Raw genomic sequence first — 20,546 nt, forward strand, 5'->3', positions numbered from 1 at the left:
AGGGGAAGATGTCCGTGTCAAGGCTTAAGGCCGAGCTGAAGTTCCTGGCGTCCATCTTCGACAAGAACCACGAGCGATTCCGCATTGTCAGTTGGAAGCTGGACGAGCTGCACTGCCAGTTCGTGGTGCCGCCACCGGCGCCGCCCGGCAGCCCGCATTCGCCGCCGCTCACCCTGCACTGCAACATTACGGTGAGGCGCCCGGCCGCAGCCCCTTGGGGCCGGCTGGGGGCGCGATAGGGACGAGGGGCGCCTCCAGTGTCCGGACAAAGGGGAGCCAGGCCGCGGAGAGGCCCCTCCGGGCTGCGGGCGAGGCGGGCCCGCCCCTTCTCCCGGCGAATGGCCCAGCCCAGGCCCCGCCGGGGCAGCGCGAGGCTTGGGTGGGAGGAGGCGGAGGGCGCGTTTTCCGGCTCTTCCCGCGGGGCTGGGTTTGGGGCTCTTGACCCGTCTCGGCCCCCGTCGCCGGGCGGTTGGCGGTGGAGACGGCGGCGCCCGGAGCCCTCGCGGGGTCGCCATGGCCGCACGCAGCCGGCCTGCGCCGGGGACCGCGGCGAGACAGGTTGTCTCGGGCTGTGGGGAAGGGCACAAGCCCTCAAGTTGTAACGCCACGCTCCCCAGTAATTAATTTTTAAAAGTCTGCGTTAAAAGGGAAACCTGATTGATTTATGAAAAAAAAGTTTGGAACGCTGCCTCTCACACTGTTTTGGTTTCTCCGCTTCTCGCTGACCTGGCTCAGAGCTAACGAGTTTCTAGAAGGCGCATTGTACTGCGGCAGGTGGTGGTACAGTCCCCTTGTGTGGATAAGCTTTTAAAAATTATCACTCGGTGAAAGAGGATCCGTGCCCGAGTGTACTGCCCAGAAAGAGAATTTTGTTACACAGCAGAAAAGCTATTTGGAAGCGTAGCCATTTAAACGGAAAGCTCCTTAGAAGATCTTGGCAGAGTAATAAATAATAATAAAGTGTTAATAAATTTGCGTATGAAAAATGTTTCGTTAGAATTTTGATTGTGAAATTGATCTATGATGTTGATCCAAACTGCAGACTCAAGGTGGCACTTTTCGTGTTCCTCTTTAACTCTGGTTGAAGCCTGGTCTAGGGACTGGGTATAGTTAAATGCTGTTACAGTATGCTTGATATTTGAAGAGAGTTGGGAGTTAGAAGGGACCTTGAAGTCAAGATAATTAAAATACCAGAGTATTGCGGGGGCGAGGAGGAAGATAAATATTACTGCAAAGAAAAAAAAAAAAACAAACCAAAAAAACCACACTATCCCAACAACCAAAAAACCAGTACAATTGAATAATGTACAGAGGAGACAATCACACATTCAGATGCCTTTGTTTAGTCAGTAAAACATAGATATCCCCCTGGTATTCTCTGTTAAGATCCATCTCACATCATCAGTGAATCATTGGTGCCATGACCCCTTCTAAATCCAACTTGAATTTCTGGTGGTTCTCTGTTGATGTACCATTCTATATGTGTTTGAAATAATCTTAAGCAAGGTTTTGCTTGCATGTGATGTTAGTGATATTGTTCAATACTTTCCACATTTTGATGAAACACCATTTTTTTGAGAATGGGAATAAACAGAAATTTCTTCCGGTCATTTGGCCAGGTAGCTCTCAGATTTCTTAGCATAGTCTGATGAACACGTTCAGGATTCTGTTTGTTACAGAGTATGTCAATTGGTAAGGGATTAGAATTTTGGAAGGAAAAGGGAAGATGTTTTGGGTTGAGAGAACTCAACCCAAAAAAGACATCAAACTTTGAGAAAGTGTGTTTTGCTTATACAGAGGATTGGAAATGTCATGGTGATAACTTGAAAGTAGATAAAATGTTAGGAATATGAGATTTGTAGTTGACTTTCAAGAAAGCCTTGGACATTAGACTAATAAAGAGGAAAATTATTTAAGTACAGTAGGCTTGCAGAAGAAGTAGTAATCATGAAGTGGGTGATAATAATGTGACTGATCTCAAGTACTTGGGGGATAGTTATTGTGCTAGACCTAGGGTTATGACAGGAAAAATAAGACTGCCCTGAATGAAAGAAAAACAGAGCCATAACAGTTACTCAAGTAAATTGGGAAAATGTGTCTGACATCCTGGGTTGAAAGTGTGATTATCCATGGCAGGTAACATTAGAAAATACATGTGCTTGTGATTTTGGTTATTCTAATGCAGTGGTGGTAGTGTTACCACCCTTACAGAATCAGTGAAATGCTAATTGTCTTGTAGTGTCCAGTCTGGCACAAGAATTACCCCAGCTTGTGCTACCAACTTCATGTTGTGGTGTACCATCAGGTCTGAACCCACCCATACCTGACCCTCAGTAGGTTTTCAGAGACATGATCTCATGGAAGATAATTGCCTGTCCTCATACATAACCTAAAGGTACGCAGTTCAAATCCACTGGCTGCTCAGTGGGAGAAAGATGAACATTCTCTTGGCATGCAATTTACTGCCTTTGAAAACCTGCTGGAGGACCAGCGATGGATTCGTTCTGACTCAGCAGTACACAACAACAACAACAAAATGCCAGCAGTTGAGAGCCACACTGGAGGTTATGATTGTGCTGCAAACAAAGATACTAAGTGAAGACCTGATTATGTAGTAGCAACTGAAATGAAGAAGTAGAGATAACTGAGAATATGAAGTCCTGGGGGACTTCTAAATAGAAGGTCAGCTGTTCTAATGTATCAGCCACTACAAGGGAAAAGAATGAGGCAATAAGATTTTATTAAGATTTACAGCCTTGGAAACCTGATAGAGGTTGGTAGGAATAGACTTTATGGCAGTGGAGTTAATAATAACACTTCTAGTGAAGACCAGGGTTTATAATTTATTACCATTTCAGTGTCACCAGTTTCTACCAGGGCTTTGTACAGGTTCATTCAGGTTTCTACCCCGGGTATACCAAGTCAGAATCTACAGTTTAATAAAATCCTTACTTGATTATTATGCAGATTCTTAGCAAGGGAGTTCTTTGAAGTGGTCATGAATGATCATAGGCATTATCAGAAGATACAGTATAGGATATATATGAGCGTTTTTATTACAGAAAACATCAAATGTGTGCTAAATAAAATAATATAGTGAACCTCTATGTACCTAATCCCAACAGTGATAAATGATAAAACATTTTCACCAGTTTATTTTCATCCAAACCAATCTGGATTTTTAAAAGATGGTTCCAGACATGTCACTTTATCATCAGTATGTTATTTTAAAAGGTAGAAATTCTTAAAACATGGGTGGTATTTTGATATGACTTTCTTATGATACCATTTGTTTAGAAGAAAAAGAACAAGGGATCTATGGAGTCAAATTTGAAATGCCAGGAGGACCTGTGTACCAAGAAACGAGTTATACTTTGGGCACATGGCCAGGAGGGAATCAGTCCTTGGAGAAGGACATCATGCTTGGAAGGGTGGAGGAACAGCACAGGAGAGGAATACCCAGGAGGAGACGGATTGATATAGTAACTGGGGCAATGGCAATAAGTGTGTCGAAATTAGTGAGACTGAGTCAGAACAGGGCAGGTTTCAGAGCTGTTATAGGGTTGCTGTGAGTTGCAGGCAACTTGACAGCACATAACAACAATTTCTAAAATGTTGTTGTTGGGTGCCATCGAGTCTTAGATGACTCATAGCGACCCTGTAGAGTTTCTGGAGGCAAGGCATTTTGGAAGTAGATGCCACTCCTGCTTCCAAGCTTGTTTTCCAACTCATTACTTTTTTTCTTTTCTTTGAAGAACCACTATTTTTTAGAAGTGATTAAAACAAGCTTCTAAAAAGTAGTGGCTCTTAAAAAAGTAATGAGTTTGGCCTGTTCTGTAATTTCTCCTGGGAGGGAGGTTGGAGGCGTAATTGGTAGGGAGTTGTGTCTCTGGCATTTGGAATCCACCAGAGCCAATGTGGTAGAAAGATGGGTAGTCTCCATCAGTGCCATTTACAGCCTCTAAGAACCTGCTAGAGGGTTAGATGTGAGTTGGTTCCAACTCGACAGCAATAGGAGAAAGAGAAATGTATTTATTAAGCCTGCTTTTTAAACCTGATATTTTTTTTTATTTCTTACCAAATACACTTCCTGAGGTGGTTTATGTACTGTTGAGTGAGTAGTACTACACTAGCTGTTTGCTTATCCACATACTGCTCCATTTCTAAATAATTCTTAGAAGATAGTGTATATTTTATCCTTTTTTTCTTTCAGGCTTCTGTACCAGTTGTTTCTTGCGTGTGCAGTGAGTCCCTGACCTTTAGGTTTTCCCCCATCTAACCATCCCTCAAGGCTCAGCTGGGCAGTATTCAGCTCATGTTATTGTCCCTTCCTACTTTCTTTAATCCTTACTATATTGCATATTCTTGCTATACAGTTTCAGGTGTTTGACATTTTCTTCATTTGACTTTTTTTCTTTTTGATGATAAGAAAGAATATTTTGTGCTTTTTGTCTTCTACTCAGTAACTGTTAGTTCTTTTTACTCTATAACCCTCATTCTGATTATATTTTATTTGAATAAAAAGAATTACTGTCATGTAAATTAGAGAACTCTGGTGGCTTAGTCTGTAGGGATTTAAATCAAGGGCCATACCTCTCTGGCAGTTCAAACTCTTCCATGCCATTTACAGCATCAGGTGTGAGTCTTTCCCAGCTCTGTGGCAGTGAGGCTGATAGGTAGATGGATCTTGTATACAGTAATGGAGAAGTGCTGTGTTTGAAAGGTCACTGAGAGCTCAGTGAGATCACTGAGGGAAGCCTGAAATTTGACTTTTATGAAAGTCAAAACAATGGATATTTTATTTTCTGGTAGAAAATTCAGGTAAATTAAAAAAAAAACAACTCCAGATCTTAAATATGAAGGGAAATGTGTAGTGGTGGTTTTGTTTTTGGGTGTTTATTTTTCCTGGTTTTTGTGTTTTTAATTGTGCAAAACATGTATGGGGATAGAAGGGGGTGGGGTGAGGGTTGGGAGCAGAAGAGTGAGGATGACCAGGGATGAAATCATAGGGCTGCACAATTGGGTGTGGGGGGAGTAGGCAAAGGAAATGAGAAAGATCCAGGGGGGACCAGAAGAGACAGGGCAATGGTAAGCATAGTCCAAAGGTGATTTTCTTTCTTTTTTTTTTTTAACAAAGAAGTTGTTTTATTCACTTGTGGGTTTCTCTTGTGGAAATATGGCGCAGGCTCTGGCTTCTTCATGCTGAACAGGGGCATTGATATAAAAGGGAAAGGGGGGCCCACTTTAACACCTTACTGATGGTACTTTGTTGAAGCTGCATGCCTTGTTCAGTTAGAAGATATTTTCCTGATGTTTACTGCCCTCTGGACTGCAAAATGTTTGCCAAGGTGGGTCCAAATGGGGATGGATGGCTGAACCCTGAGGCTCCATCCTCCTTTGCTTCCTTAGCTGGCAGTTATATTTCCCTCTTGTCTCTGGAACTGGGTTCAGGGCCCAGGTCTGGAGTAAAATTCAGTGTTAAGGTTACTTATAGGAAAGGGAGCAAACCTAGAGAGAACAAACTTGTGAGTTACAAATAGAAGGGCTTTGGAGGTGTTTCTTACAGGTGTACTGGGAGAGAAGATGGAGTAAAGTGGCTTAGATAAAATTTTTTGTATACCCAAGGCAGTTTTCCCAGTGACCTGAAGGCTCTTCCCAGGGGCTTGACGGCACACACCAGGGGCAAACAGCTCTCTGGGACAGCTTTCCCTGGGGTCCAGAAGGCACATCCCAGGGGCCAGAAAGGCATATTCCAGAGCCAGATGGCTCACCTTGGGGGCTAAATGGCTATCCCTAGAAATGTGTAGTATTTTTGAACTTCAAGAGTTTTTTGTTTTGCTTTTTCTGTGAACTCATGATAGCTACCAGACCGACTTAAGTTTTGCTTTTTTCTTTTCGGTAAACAGACCTAATTGCTTATTGGTGCTAATATGTTCAGTTGTTGTCAGTTTTACTAAAAATGAAAGCTGCTTTTAATAACCTTTTTTAGTAAATTTATTTTTTTTTTTTTACTGCTAAACTTCCTTAGATCTGGAAAAGTATAGTATTAGATAAATTTTTATTGGTAGAAGGATGAAAGAGATGAATAACAATCTGTGGGATAGGGTAGAACTGCCCCATAGTGTTTCTAAGACTATGAACTTCACAGAAGCAAATAGTCTCATTTTTTTCCCCATGGAACAAATCATGGATTTGAATCACATGTGCTACACCACCAGAGCTCCTTAGAATTGAAATGTTGCTGTGTGTTGTTAGGTGCCAGGGAGTTAAGTATGATTCATAGCAACCCTATAAAAAGCAGATCTGAATCCTGCACTATCCTGTGCCAGTCTCGTCATCTCTGATATACTTGGGCCTGTTGCTGCAATAATCACTATGTCAGTCCATCTCATTGAGAGTGTTTTCTCTCTCTTGCTGTCATTACTAAATATAAAACATTACTGGAGAGCTGGAAAAGTTAAGGTTAGTTGTGGCATCATAAAGGTAGTTTTACAATTTCGCACTTTGTGTTTTTGTGTGCTCTCTTCTAAGAGCTTCTTTTGAAAGAGATAGCAGACCCCAAACCAAGAAAATTTCTACCATGTAGGTGATTCCCTGTCTAATTAAATCTTGACTTACTGTTTTTCCTGTCTCGGTTCCATTGCTGCATTAAGGTGTGTGAGGACCCTAAACATTAATCATCTCTGGTGCCTCCTCCTCTGCTTACACTTTTGAATGGAATGTGCTATGTACATATATATTCTATACACACATTTATATGTGTAACCTGTTCTTTCATGAACGGAGTTTAAAAGCCTATATAGTAATGTATTTAAATTTCTCCCCAATTCTGTTATTATGATGTTAAGGAATTTTAATTCTAAGTAATAACTTATTTTACTTATACAGAAGTTTATTAGACAGACGATTGCTTATTAATCTAAACATTGAAACCCTAAATTTAGTTAGGTTTTCTCTTTAACTAGAAAAAAACCTAAAACTAAAACAGTATAAATGGGCTTTAGTTGGTGTATTCTTGAATGAAGTTGAAGAATTTGTAGGATTTATAATGTATTATTTAATAAAGTGGTTTCTCTTAAGAACAGGTTTTATTCTAAAGTATGTTATGTGTTACGTACCATCAAATAGGAACCAACTCAGAGATGAATCTCCAGCAGATTTTCAGAGGCTATATATATATAAAATTCCCATGAGGAGATTGCTCATCTTTCTCTGACAGCATCTGGTGGATTTGAACTGCTTGCCTTTGAGTTGGTAGTGCAACTCCTTACCACTAAATAAACTTAAAAAAAAATCATTATCAGAAAGATGGATTAAATCATTAGTGCATTGTCAAGTCTTATTTAAATGTTAAGAAATGCTTTAAAAGTAATTTTTAGTGGTTTTAACTATATTATGATTGAGATTATAGTTCCCAAAACAGTGTTTCTCTAAAACTGTTTCTACAAAGTTAGTATTTCATTGACTCAAACTTAATGCAAGTTTTGCAGCTTGTATCTAATAATGACTTTCTCCTAATTTAGACTAGAAAATAGAACAAATGAACAGAGGAACATGCAGTGCTCATTTATTAGTTTTCTTTTTTTTTTTGTTCATCACATGAAGCTGTGTTTTTGTTGGGGAGTCAACTCTGACTCATAGCAACTCCATGTAGAATAGATTCTGCCCTGTCCTCATGATCGCTGCTTAGCTTAAGCACATTGTTGCAGTCACTGTGTCATCCGTCCATTTTTGTTGTGGATCTTCCTCTCCTTTGCTGATTCTCTACTTTTCCAAGTGTGATGTGCTTTTCCAAGGACTGGCTCCTTCTGACAACATGCTCAAAGTATGTGAGATGAAGCTGCAGTATTTCCAAGACAGATTTATTTGTTCTTGTGGAAGTCAGTGGTATATGCAGTACTCTTTTCCAGCATCACAATTAAAAGGCATCAATGCCATGTACATTTCTTCATTAACTTATAGTAGTATTTCCTGCTAAGTACTTCGTTTTTAGGTTGGAAAGTAATGTCGGGGTCTTTTGTGTTTGGATTAGTTATCGATTGCTTTGTATTAAACTGTCCCAAATATTAGCTGGAAACAAAGATCTCTTTCTGAGGATAAGGAATCTCTGTATGGCTTATCTGGGTTTACTAGCTCCAGAGTAGCAATGATACTCGGCAGCAGTCACCTTGAGCCTGTACTGGGGGAGAATCATCTTGTAAGATTATGTAGATGTTGGCAAGATTCATCTCACAGGCTCTTTAGTTAAGGACCTCAATTTTTTTGCAGGCTATTTCTAAGAATCTTTTCGTTCCTTGCCATGTGCCTTCACTATTGGTCAGCTGTCTTCTATTAAAGAGAGTAAGAGTAGATGAGTGTGAGCATGATGAAAGTTAGCTTTTAAAAAAAAAATTTATTAATTTTAATGAACATTTACAGAGATTTTGGATTTCTATTCATTCATTGTTGCACTATTTTCTCTACCCCCCCAGTTTGTTCCTCTCTCTTTTTTTCCCCCCCCTTGAAAGTCTGTTTTAATTGACCCATTGCCATAGTGCTTGTCAAAACCAGTTCTGAAAAGTAAGCTTTTTGTAACCTAATCTCAAAGGACTTTGCATTACTTTTATTTGTTAGAGGGTCCAGGGGTAGGAGTTAGATAAGGACATAGATATCAGGAGGGAAGATTATTAGGGACCATTTAAGACGCTGATTACCACCATGCATAAGAGCACCATTGATTTTGCTGAGCTGTGGCACACAGACATTGGCTACACAATTGGAATAGTTTTTTTTGTTTTTTTTAATGTGTGTTACCATCAAATTGGATCTGACTGGTACAGGAGGCAATTGTTCCTCCTTCTTCAGCAGAGCATCTGGTGGATTTGAACCGCGCACCTCTGGGATCGCAGGGCAGTTTCCTGCCACTAGGCCACCAGAGCTCACCTACAATTGGAATAGTTTTAAAGCACAGCTATACAGAGGTAATTCGTGGTTACTGTACTAAACATTGTGACACTGACGTGTCAAATGCAATAATGGTTAACCATGGTGGACAGTGTTTGATGGAGCTCTCAGATCAAAATAGGCTTGGAAGCAGGAGTGGCATCCATTTCCGAAATAGCTTGCCTCCGGAAACTGTATGAACTTAGAGAAATGATGAAAGTTATACAAGTGTTCAGGTCTTTCGTTCATAGGGTTGCTATGAGTCATCTATGACTCGATGGCACTTAACATACATCATCTAGTGAGAGCTGACTGTAGCTCTATGTTGCAGTTCACTCTATGTTCTAATACCTGTTTATGCTTAGGAAGCACACCTAATGTCAATTTAGAAATCCGTTCATTTAGAAATTATTCCCGCCCTCCCCCTATACTATTCAGAAAGCAAACAATACAGTTGGCAGGACTTACCTTAAAAGTGTTTTCCTTAAATTAGTACTTGCATAGGAAGCAATTGAAAAGACCATAACTTGGGTCAGGTGTACCTTTAGTCTTTAAACGGACATCCTTGGTCTTTAGAACTTTGGAGAAGACATTTGACAGCAGATTTCTTTTTAATTTTTTTTATTATTTTAATGGAAGTTTACAGAGACTCAGGATTTCCATTCATTCATTGTTGCACTTTTCTCCCTGCCCACCCCTCCCTCCCCCCAATTCTCTCTTCTCTTTGAAAAATAAAAGAAAAATTATTTCATTGTTATACAATCCCTCCCCCCAAGTCCACTCCACTATGCAGCCTTCATTCTGGACTCCTGTCGTGACAATAATACCTAATCACATATCGCTTTTAAACTGTTTTCTCCCTTATCTGTTTCAATGCAGTATACATTATTCTATCTTTCTCAGTCTCCTCCCAAGCCCGATGTCAGTCCTGTTTTACAAAAGTTGCACTATGCAGTATTTGTCCTTTTGTAACTGAGATATTTCACTCAGCATAATGTCCTCCAGGGTCACTCATTTTGAATAATATTGCATAAGTTTCTTGTTTTTCAGTGCAGTGTAGTATTCCATTGTGTGAATATACCACAGCTTCTCTATCCATTAATTTGCTGATGGGCACTTAGGTTGTTTCCAGCTCCTTGCTATTGTGAACAAAGCCGTGATAAACATGGGTGTGCATATATCTGCTTGGATGTCAGTTATGGTCTCTTTGGGGTATATTCCCAGTAGTGGAATTGCTGGGTCAAATGGTATCTCTATTTGCAACTTTTTGAGAAAGCGCCATACCGCCTTCCATAGTGGTTACACCATTTTACACTCCCACCAACAGTGAATAAGGGTTCCAGTTTCTCCACAACCTCACCAGCATTTGTTGCTTGCTGTTCTGTTAAATTTTGCTATTCTTCTTGGGGTGAGATGGTATCTCATAGTTGTTTTGATTTGCATCTCTCTTAGAGGTAGGGATTTTGAACATTTCTTCATGTGCTTGTTGGCCATCTGAATGTCTTTGGTGAAGTGTCTGTTCATATCCTGTGTCCATTTTTCAATTGGATTGATTACCTTTATTTGTTGTGGTGCTCAAATATTTTGTAAATTCTAGATATAAGTCCCTTATCTGATATGTCATTACCAAATACTTTTTCCCAATCTGTGGCTTCCGTTTTTACCCTGTTGGAGAAGTTTTTGGATGTGCATAGCAGATTTCTTTATATATGACACTTTTTTTTTTAATTTCTCTACTGCTTCTACCACAGGCATTGCTTGTAGATCCATGTAAAATGAAATAATTGTTCAATATTTCCTCCTTCTATTACAATATAAGTCATAGTGGACTTGATGACACTAACAACAACAAATAAGTACTTGACATTGAAAGTTCGGTTAGACGCCTACTAAATATTAAAAAGTCAAGAGTCACTGCTTTCGAGTTGAGCCTGACTCAGAGTGACCCTGTGTACAACAGAATGAAACACTGCCCAGGCTGCACCATCCTTACAGTCACCACTGTACTTGAACCCATTGTTGCGGCTGCAGTGTCAGTCCATCTGCAAAATGTTCTTTTTCAGTGACCTTTTATTTTACCAGGCATAATCTCTCTCTGCAGACTAGTTCCTTCTAAAACTGCGCCCAAAGTTGTTGTTGTTGTTATGTGCCATCAAGTCACCTGCGACCCATAGTGATTCTAGGTACAGCAACTCTGCACCCTACCCTGTCCTGAGCCAGTCTCATTGATTCTGACACAATAATCCCCAATTACCCCAGTTACTATATCAATCCATCTCATCTGGGATCTTCCTCTCCTGCGCCCAGAGATGTTGTTGTCATTGTCGTATGTGCCGTTGAGTTGCTTGCGACTCCTAGTGACCCTTTGTACAACAGCCCTGAAACTCTATCCTGTGCCAGCTTTACTGTCTCTGACACACTTTCCCCCATTACCCCAGTCACTGTATCATTCCATCTCATCACTGGTCTCCCTCTCTTTCTCTGTCCCTCTGCCCTTCCAAGCACGATGTCCCTCTCCAAGGACTGGTCTTTCTTTGCAACACGCCCAGAGTATGTCAGATGAAGCCTCAAAATCCTTGCCTCCAAGGAGCAGCCTGGCTTCACCCTCTCTAGTACGAACCTGTTTATTCTCCTGGCACTCCGTGGTATATTCAACTCTCCTCTCCAGCACCACAGCTCAAAGTTATCTTTCTGTCATCCCTAGTCATTGTCCAGCCTTCTGAAGCATAGCAAGGAGTTGCAAAGACTATGGCCTGGATCAGGTGCACCTTAATCTCCAGACTGATGTCTTTGCTCTTCACTAGTCTGGAGAGGTCCCTGACAGCTAACTTTGCCAATGCAGTTGAGCATTCTGGTGGCCTAGTGGAAAGAAGCCTTGCTGAGATACTGCAGTCATGTTGTTTGAGGCCACCAGCTGCAGAATGATGGACAGTCTTCTCCTGTGTGATTAACTGCCTCTGAAAACCCGCTGTAGGGTCAGCGCTCTGTGTGTGTGTGTGTGTGTGTGTGTGTGTGTGTGTATTCCACAGTCTTCATTACTCCTGGAAAATTTCTTCCAATAACTCTTCCACAACTTTTTTGGTGCACCCAAAGTATGTGAGACTAATCTTAGTATCCTTGCTTCTAAGGAGGACTCTAGCTGTACTTCTTCCAGATCAGATTTATTTTTTAGGCATCCATTGGTTCATTCAATATTCTTTACCAACACAGTTCAAAGGCTTTAATTCTTTGGCCTTATTTGCTCATAGTCCAACCTCACATAACATGATTCAGGTCATACACATTTTAGTCCTTAAAATCCTCTTTAGCACACTGCAGATTTGCCCAGTATGTGTGGTTTCTTTACTGCTGTGTCCATTAGCATTGATTATGGATCCAAGTAAAATGAAATAGACAGTTTGAATCCTTTCTTCACTTACTGTTGTGGACGAGTTGTGAGGATTGCTTTTTTCTTAATGACATTTAAAACCTATAGACTGTAATAAAAGGTTGGATTTATGGTTTGCTTATGGTTCTGCTTTCTAAGGAATTTACCGTGTTACCATTGGACAGTACTGGTTCACTGGTGGAGTTTTTGCTGTCTGTACAGAGGACTAAGGTTTGAATCCAGGCCAGTGCATTTCAGATGTAGCCATCACTTTGTCTTTCAGTGGAAGATTTCATGCTACTTTGATGTTGATCATAGACTGTATAGTCATAGCATGCACTAGGGAGCTCTAGTAGTAAGCTCTTAGTGGTAAGTAGTTGCACTTTCAACCCAAAGGCATACTGTTCAAATCTACCAGCTGGTCCTTGGTAGAGAGATGAACAGTCACCTCCCCTGTGACTTACATCCTTTGAAAACCCACTGGAGGGTCAGTTATGAGTCAGTTCCTTCTCAATAGTGTATAACAACAATGATGTATAACAAGTTTCAGGGGAGTTTCCATATTATTATGAACTAAGAAGAGAAGATTGGTGAACAGCTTCCAAGAGTCAGCCAATAAAATCACGAGGATGACAACAGGACTGGGTAGCATTTTGTTCTGTTGAGCCTGGGGTTGCTGTGAATTGAGTGCTGCTTGAGTGGCAGCTAACAACAATCTCTGCTTTTTAAAGTCTTTAAAATGTGAAAGCTTGAGAATCTAGTCTGTGATGTAGACCAAATTTTTAAAGAAAGAAACTAATTTTCTTTGCTGCTTGAACACTTCTCTCCCCGCTTTTGATAAAAATGTAACTTTTGTTGTGTATTTTCTTTTGTTTGAAATCTTAACTGAAAGGAACTTCTTTGGTGTTGGTTTTTGGGTTTGTTTGTTTTTTTTAAATTACAAATGAGGTATAATTTATGTAACAAGAAACAGACAAAACTAAACTATAAAATTTAGTAACTTTGTGTTTTAAAATAATTTATAAAAGACATTTGTTTATCATGTATATTTTAATGTATTGGTTTTTCTTCTCCCCAATACATTTTACTTAAGTTCATGATTATCTTGCTATTTAGTGGTATAGTTTGATTACTTATCTAGGTTAGTCTGTATGTAAATGAGTTTTTTAACAGCGGTGTCTTTAACACAGGAATCTTACCCATCTTGTTCACCAATATGGTTTGTGGACTCCGATGACCCAAATTTGACGTCAGTTCTGGAACATCTAGAAGATACTAAAAACAACAATTCGGTGAGAAAATAAGCCAAACGTTTCCCCCCCATCACTGACATTGTAGAAACTGTGCTCATGTCATATGATGTAAAAACTTGAGTAATAATTAGAGGCACTAGAAACCAGGTTTATTTTTCAGATTCTCTATTGCATATTTACATATTACCAGATTTCTTATTTTTATTCCACATAGTCGTAGCCTTAATTAAGATTAGAAATTAGTCTCTCTCCCTGAATTCTAACCATTAAAACAAGGAATTGCTTTCTGTAAGGATCACAGTGGAGGAGCCAAAGGGAATACATGTGATGACAGAATTACACCTGTGCTGGTGTTAGGGAATTACTTTTTATGTTAAGGATTCATAAGGGTACAGTAATAAATAACTAAAGATAGTAGGGAATTTTTTAAAATGTTAAGAAATACAGCTCTCCACTCTACAAATATAAAAAACCCCTCCCACTTTGATTATGAAACTGATAAATGACTATGATAAGAAAACTAGTAAAACATGGGGGGGGAAGTAAAAAGAAAAGATTTTCCTATTTAATATAATCACTGCTGATATAGTTCTTTTCTACTGGTATCTTTTGTTTCTTTCTCAGCTAATAAAATATATACAGTTTTAGGACACAAACATAATGTACTTGACTACTAACTAAGAGGTTGAAAGGTTTAAAGCCACCCAGAAGCACCTCAGAGGAACGGATTGGTGATCAACCTTCCAAACACCAGCCATTGAAAACCCTGTGAGGCATAATTCTGCTGTTACACAGGGGCTCTTGTGAATCGTTTGACTCAGCAGTAACTGGCCTAACTTCAGACCTATAATTCAGTGGTTGAGATCATATTCTACTTAGGTGTATATCTTTTGTTGTTGTATATTTTTAAAAAGCTAACCTTGTCATTGTATTGTCCTACAATGTCATGAAATTCTTACAGAAAAGTATGTTACTTATGAGTGATGTGATTGCTTATCTAAAAATTCCAAAGGAGTCCTTTGAGAAAACACTCTTTAAGATGGCTGGCTAAAGGGTATAGTATATAAAATCAATAGCTTACCTAAATATAAACTATAATTAGAAAATATACTATAAAATAACCTTTTCAGCAATAAATAACAACAAAAGTATGCAGGACTTGGATCAAGAGGTGTGTTAAAATGTTTTTTGTTGTAGTATGGTCAGGTTCCCTATTGTTACTATGTCAGTTATCTCTGTATCACCACATTTATTTAAAACAATTCCATAAAAATCCCAATGGATTTTTGGAATTTGACAAAATGATTTTTGTGTTGGAATAGTACATGTTGTTGTTATGTGCGCTTTGTAGCTGTTGCTTGCTTTTAGGGGAATTGCTGCAAAAGGTGTAAAATACTAGTTTCATAATAAAAATGAGTGGACTATGACCTCAAGTATTTTAACTAGTTTTATATTGGAAGCATTCCTTTTAAAAATTGATCCTTTATATAAAATAAAGTTAAATAAAATATGGAATTGACCCTATTCTTGTAAATATTAAGTGTGTGTGTGTGTGTGTGTGTATTTATATATATATGTGAGGGGGGAATTGTACCCTCTGTACTTATTTCAGCCACTTATTTTATAGCCTAGGCTCTTTAGAGTGAACAAGCTGTATTTTCTCTCTTTAAATTCACTTGATTTACTGTAATCTGGATTCTCTGCCTTCATTGTGTCACAGTTTTTGATTCCTTAGTTGCCAAATCCGGTAGCTCCTCATTTAGTGGTCAGATTGGCCTCTCTGTTGCATTCTGATATTCTTGATTAGTTCCTTTTGAATACAATTCATGTTAAGTATCAGTAAAGAGATGACGAAATAAAATTATTGTGTATAGTTTTGTGATACCGTAGTACCTTGCAGGTAAAAAATGCATTTGATCTTTCTGTAAAAGCACATAAAATTTTCCGTAAGTTTACAAGAAAAATAGCAGAGCATAGAATATTATGCTTAGTCTTAACTCTTTTGTATACAGTGTTGTAAGAAACAATCTTTATCTGTATAAGCACACAAAAGTTCTAAGACAATTTTCTAAATAAAATAGCAAAGTGTAGAATATTAAATATAGTCTGATCCTTTTTGTATTCAATGTTATAAAAAAAGAACATGAAATATGTACGCTATGCTGGTGTGTATGTGTGTATATAAATATATTTTCTCCCCCTCCTCCCACTGGGATACAGAAAACTTACCAGTAAAATATATAAAGGGTTTCTTGTTATTAAAGATTCTTTTTTAAATGACTGGCTTCTATCCAGGTTCTGTGGTGAGTGTAAAGAAAAAATAAGGCATATCCCTGCCCTTTTGGAATTGATCAGGTCATGGAGACTTGATCTCTGTTTTCTTGTTTTTAATCTTTTATTACCCTGTTTTGATATCCTCTGAGCTCTTCTTTCTTCTTCCACCTGTTTCTTCTCTTCTCATTTCAGTACTTACATTGAGTAATCTCTCTAATCCCATTACTTAAGTCATGACCTCAATTCCAGGATTTCTAAATCTGTATCTCTAGTTAAAATTTATCTCCTCAGTTTCACATCTTTATTATCTGTTTCCTGAAATCTCACTTGATGTGCCATGGGTGTTCAGAATAATTTTCTAAATTTAGACTCATCTGCCTCCAGATATAACAAACCTCCCCTGCCCCCTAAAATGATGTTTCTCCATTATAATTCTCTTTATAATGGTGCATTGAAAGTAAAATAATTAAGCCGGTCACCCAAACTTGAAATCTTTAACTATTGACTTAGTAAGAGTTCATTTTTTATACCACTATTTCTCAAAATCCCTAAACTGTCCATCTACTTTCTAAATATTTCTTAAATCCTTTCCCATGGTCTTAGTTGTTCCCCTAATGTTCAAACATTTTTATTTTACTTTTTTTTAATTTTTTTGTGTAAAATTGAGATTCCTGGAAAAGATACTACTCTGTTCTTTTATTTGGTAGGACTCTCACACCAGCCTCTCCTACAACACTCGTAGTCTCTCCTGTCAGAATATCTGAGCAAGGTCCAGATCACTCAGCCTCTCTATATTTTGTGCTTAGCTCAAGGTAGATTATTGGATGGATAACAAATTCACAGTGAGACTTTATTTCCTTGAAGTGTAAAGATTTTTGTTTCATCCAATTTAACTTCGCAGTATTTCTAATTTCTCTTTGCTCTTCTCTTTGGAAAGTTTTATTCTTTGCTTTCTTTAACCCATTCTGATCTTGTCTTCATGGTTCTCCATAAACTTGGTTTTTATTTCCCTCTTTTCTTGACCAAATTATGTTAAGTTGCTTTACTTGCTCCTGTTCAGATATACTGAGTATTAACCATTCTTTGTTAAATTCCCAAGTAGGCATATTGGAAAAAGAAATTGAAACAATGAAAAACATGATTATGTACATACTTTGTTTTAAGTAAATATACTAGATAACGACAAAAATCTAGATCTGAAAATGGAAATTTAAAAAGTAATTCTTTGTAACTTTCCTGGTAAGATTTTTGTTTGAATAATAAAGTACCTGAAGATTAAGTGTTTCATAGGTTTAAGTTAATCATTACAATTTTCAGGTCCTTGTTTTACAAATAAGGAGCCTCAAACCTGAGGAATAAGATATATATTTAGGATCATCTAGATTACAGGGTGCTGTCTACTAGACTGCATTTACCTCTCTACTTTGGCTATGACTGTGGAATGTGTAGGTCTCTAACAACACTGCCTTTTTTTGTTGTTGTCCCATTAATGCATTAATGTGCTGTTTTAAAGATTTATTTTTCTGTAGATCACGATTAAGCAGTTAAACTTTTTCCCCATTTCCTGCTGGATTGAATACAGTAGTTTTAGCATTATTCATGTCTTCTAAGGGCTCTTTAATACAATGCTTATTTACTGAAATGTGTTTTGTAGCTTCGTCAGCAATTGAAGTGGTTGATATGTGAACTCTGCAGATTATATAACCTTCCTAAGCACCTGGATGTTGAGATGCTAGATCAACCACTACCCACGGGTCAGGTAAAGTAAAAATTCTCCAGTGTTCAAGAGTTAAGATAAATTTTCTCAAGCAAAAATGAACCTAGGATGATTTCCTTTTTTGTCATATAATTTGTTTAGAAACTATGTGCTAGTACTTAGACTCTTAGTTTTTGTGTTTGTATTGAGAACAGTTATAAGTACTAGAAATAAACCTTTCTTCTTTGGAGCAATTTGCTAGTTCTTTACTATGATAGGCAAAAATTGCCTCTCCTTTTCATCATTACTATTTTGTTGTTAATATTCCCGGTTTCTACATATTGTTCCTTCAGTTGTCTCTGCTCTTTCATATGCCTTTTACGTGGAATGCTGTCTCCTCAATTCCAACAGAAATTCTTAGGGTATCCTCCAGTTATTATCTCATCTAGAAGTGTCTACTGGCTCACGACCACTCCTTGGTTAAAAAGTAATCTCTTTCTGCGAATTCCTAAGTGTTCTAACTTTTCTTCTCTTGTGTCCCTTATGTCCATTCCTTTCACTTTCACTCCAGTTGTTTTGCTGAGGCTGTACATCCGTAGGAAAGACTGCCTATCTTTCTTCCATGGAATGGCTAGTGGATTCAAACTGCCAGCCCTTTGATTAACAGTTGGATGCATTACACACTAAACCATAATGGCACCTTAATGTTTATTTACTTTTGAATACGGAAGTGAGGGAAAATCAGTATTAAAGCAGATGGTTGCACAAGTCTAATTTTATTTAAAGATATAAATTGCCTTTATTATTCTCTGGTCCTGCACCATCTCATAGTCACTTTTGTGTTTGTGCTGATTGTTGTACCTCTGTGTCAATCCATTTCACTGAGGTCTTTCTTTCAGTGATTTTATGTTAACTGAATACAACATTAGCTTAACAGTAGCCACACCCAAAAGTTCTACCCCGTATTCTCTAGAGATTCTGCTTTAATTGGGTAGTGTGCAGTAGGGCCTGAGGATAGAATTTATTTTTATTTATTTATTTTTTAAAGAGCACGTTTTAAATGGTTCCAATATTCACTAGTTGCTCCACAAGAGAAAGACAGTCTCCTGACAGCTGAAGGGTTAGCTGTGGGTCAGTTCCAACTGGATGGTACACAACAATATATAGTTATAGGGAGCTCTGGTAATGTAGGGGAAACTCTTGTGATGGAGTGGACGCTGGTGAGGAGTTGTCTGCTAACCCAAAGGTGATGCCTTTGGCAATTTGAGTCCACCATCTCTTTTGTAGGACAAAGAAGGACAGTCTCCTCTCACTCTATTTACAGCCTCTGAAAATCTGCTGGAGGGTCATCTATGAGTTAGTTCTGACTCAACTGACAGTGAGATTTTTGAGTTGATATGTAGTTAAGGTTGAGAACCTTTACTGTAGACCATTGATTTGAGGCTGCTAATAGTCCTCCTGAAACCTACAATACTTTGGAATGGACTAATTATCTAATTTCTTAGGAATGAAAGACCATTTAATGAGTCTGTAGGCTGCAGTAGATTCTCCCACCTTTATTGCAGGTTATTTGTCATGATCCCTCCCCCCATCCTAGGGAAAAGACCATCTCAGGGCACATATTTTCCAAAAATTGTTTTATAGCTTTATTTTTAAAATTTTCTTTTTCAAAAAAATATTAGAGACATTGTTAAATCCAATAATGCTGTAAGATTTGTTGTTGTTGTTATGTGCCATCGAGTCGCTTGCAACTCATAGCGACCCTATGTATAAGATCTCTAAATGCTGTTCTATCCTGTGCCAACCTAGCCATCTCAAATGCACTTATTCCCACCGCTCCAGTCACAGAATCGATCCATCTCACCAAAGGTCTTCCTTTCCTTCGCTGCCCCTCCACTCTGCCAAACATGATGTCCCTCTCCAAGGACCAGTCCCTCCTTGCAACATGCCCAAAATATGTCAGACAAAGCTTCAGAATCCTTGACTCCAGGGAACACTCTGGCTTCACCCTCTCCAGGACAAACCTGTTTGTTCTCCTAGCAGTCCATGGTATATTCAACACTCTTCTCCGTCACCACAGCTCGAAGGCATTAATCCTCTTTCTGTCAACCCTATTCACTGTCCAACTCTCTGATGCATAGCACATAATTGTGAAGACTATAGCCCAGATCAGGCTCACCTTAGTCTCCAGCCTGACATTGTTGCTCTTCAGTACTCTTGAGAGGTCCCTCACAGCAGACTTTCCCAATGCAATTCGTCTCCTGATTTCCTGGCTGCTGTTACCAAGAGTGTTGACTGTGGAGCCAAGTAAATTAAAACTGTAATTGCTTGAGCCTCCCTTGTTCCTTCAAGTGAATAATTTGAACTCATACAGCCTTTTTGTGTGTGTATATGGGGGTAATTTTTATATTTCTAGATAAAGTCTCTCTGGATTTACCTATTTAGGCATGATTTATGAACTTTTTACTGTAGTAGATGACAATTTAGCTCTTCTAAACCCACTTACCAACCCATCATCCCTCTCAGTCTACTCAAAACATTTTTAGCCATGTGAAGAATCACTGTTTATCCTAGGATGTGGTAGTGCAGAGTCAACTTTCTTTTTTTATACAGATTTTTTTGCTTTGAAATTTCTTGTTTATAATCTGAGTTTAAAAAGTTTTGTACCATCTCTTTTCTGTGATACCTCCCTCTGTAGCTTTTCATTCTTCTGCACTAGCCTTTGTAGGTTCTTTTCTGAGTGGTACAACTCTTCATATTTCTGTTGTTTGACGTAGTGGTTATCTTTGGACACTAAGTTTTAAGAGCTTGCTCTTATTTTTTTTATTCTTCACATATTGACTTTTGTTCTTATATATAAAATATTCTAAAGACTCTTTAAAGGGTTATTTTAACAATCTTTTGTTCCATCCCTTTCTTATGTATTTCTAATATGTTCCTTCTTAGACCCTCAACGAGATGGATTGACACAGTGACTGCAGCAGTGGGCTCAAGCATGAGAGATGATGAGGATGGCACATGATAGGTCAAGGAT

At 38.6% G+C, this 20,546-nt stretch overlaps 1 protein-coding gene across 1 annotated transcript in view; it reads left to right on the forward strand.

Moving 5' to 3' along the window:
* Positions 1-8: 8 nt before the first annotated feature.
* The window catches only part of UBE2Q2 (ubiquitin-conjugating enzyme E2Q family member 2), a 70,995-nt gene continuing 50,457 nt past the window's right edge, over positions 9-20,546 (forward strand). The window contains 3 exon segments of the mRNA XM_006888270.1: positions 9-191; positions 13,480-13,581; positions 17,471-17,575. Of these exon segments, the coding sequence (XP_006888332.1) occupies positions 9-191; positions 13,480-13,581; positions 17,471-17,575 (390 nt within the window).

The sequence above is a fragment of the Elephantulus edwardii genome, unplaced genomic scaffold, assembly GCF_000299155.1.
Source record: "Elephantulus edwardii isolate Elephantulus edwardi_28Jun2011 unplaced genomic scaffold, EleEdw1.0 scaffold00066, whole genome shotgun sequence".
Lineage (NCBI taxonomy): Eukaryota > Metazoa > Chordata > Mammalia > Macroscelidea > Macroscelididae > Elephantulus > Elephantulus edwardii.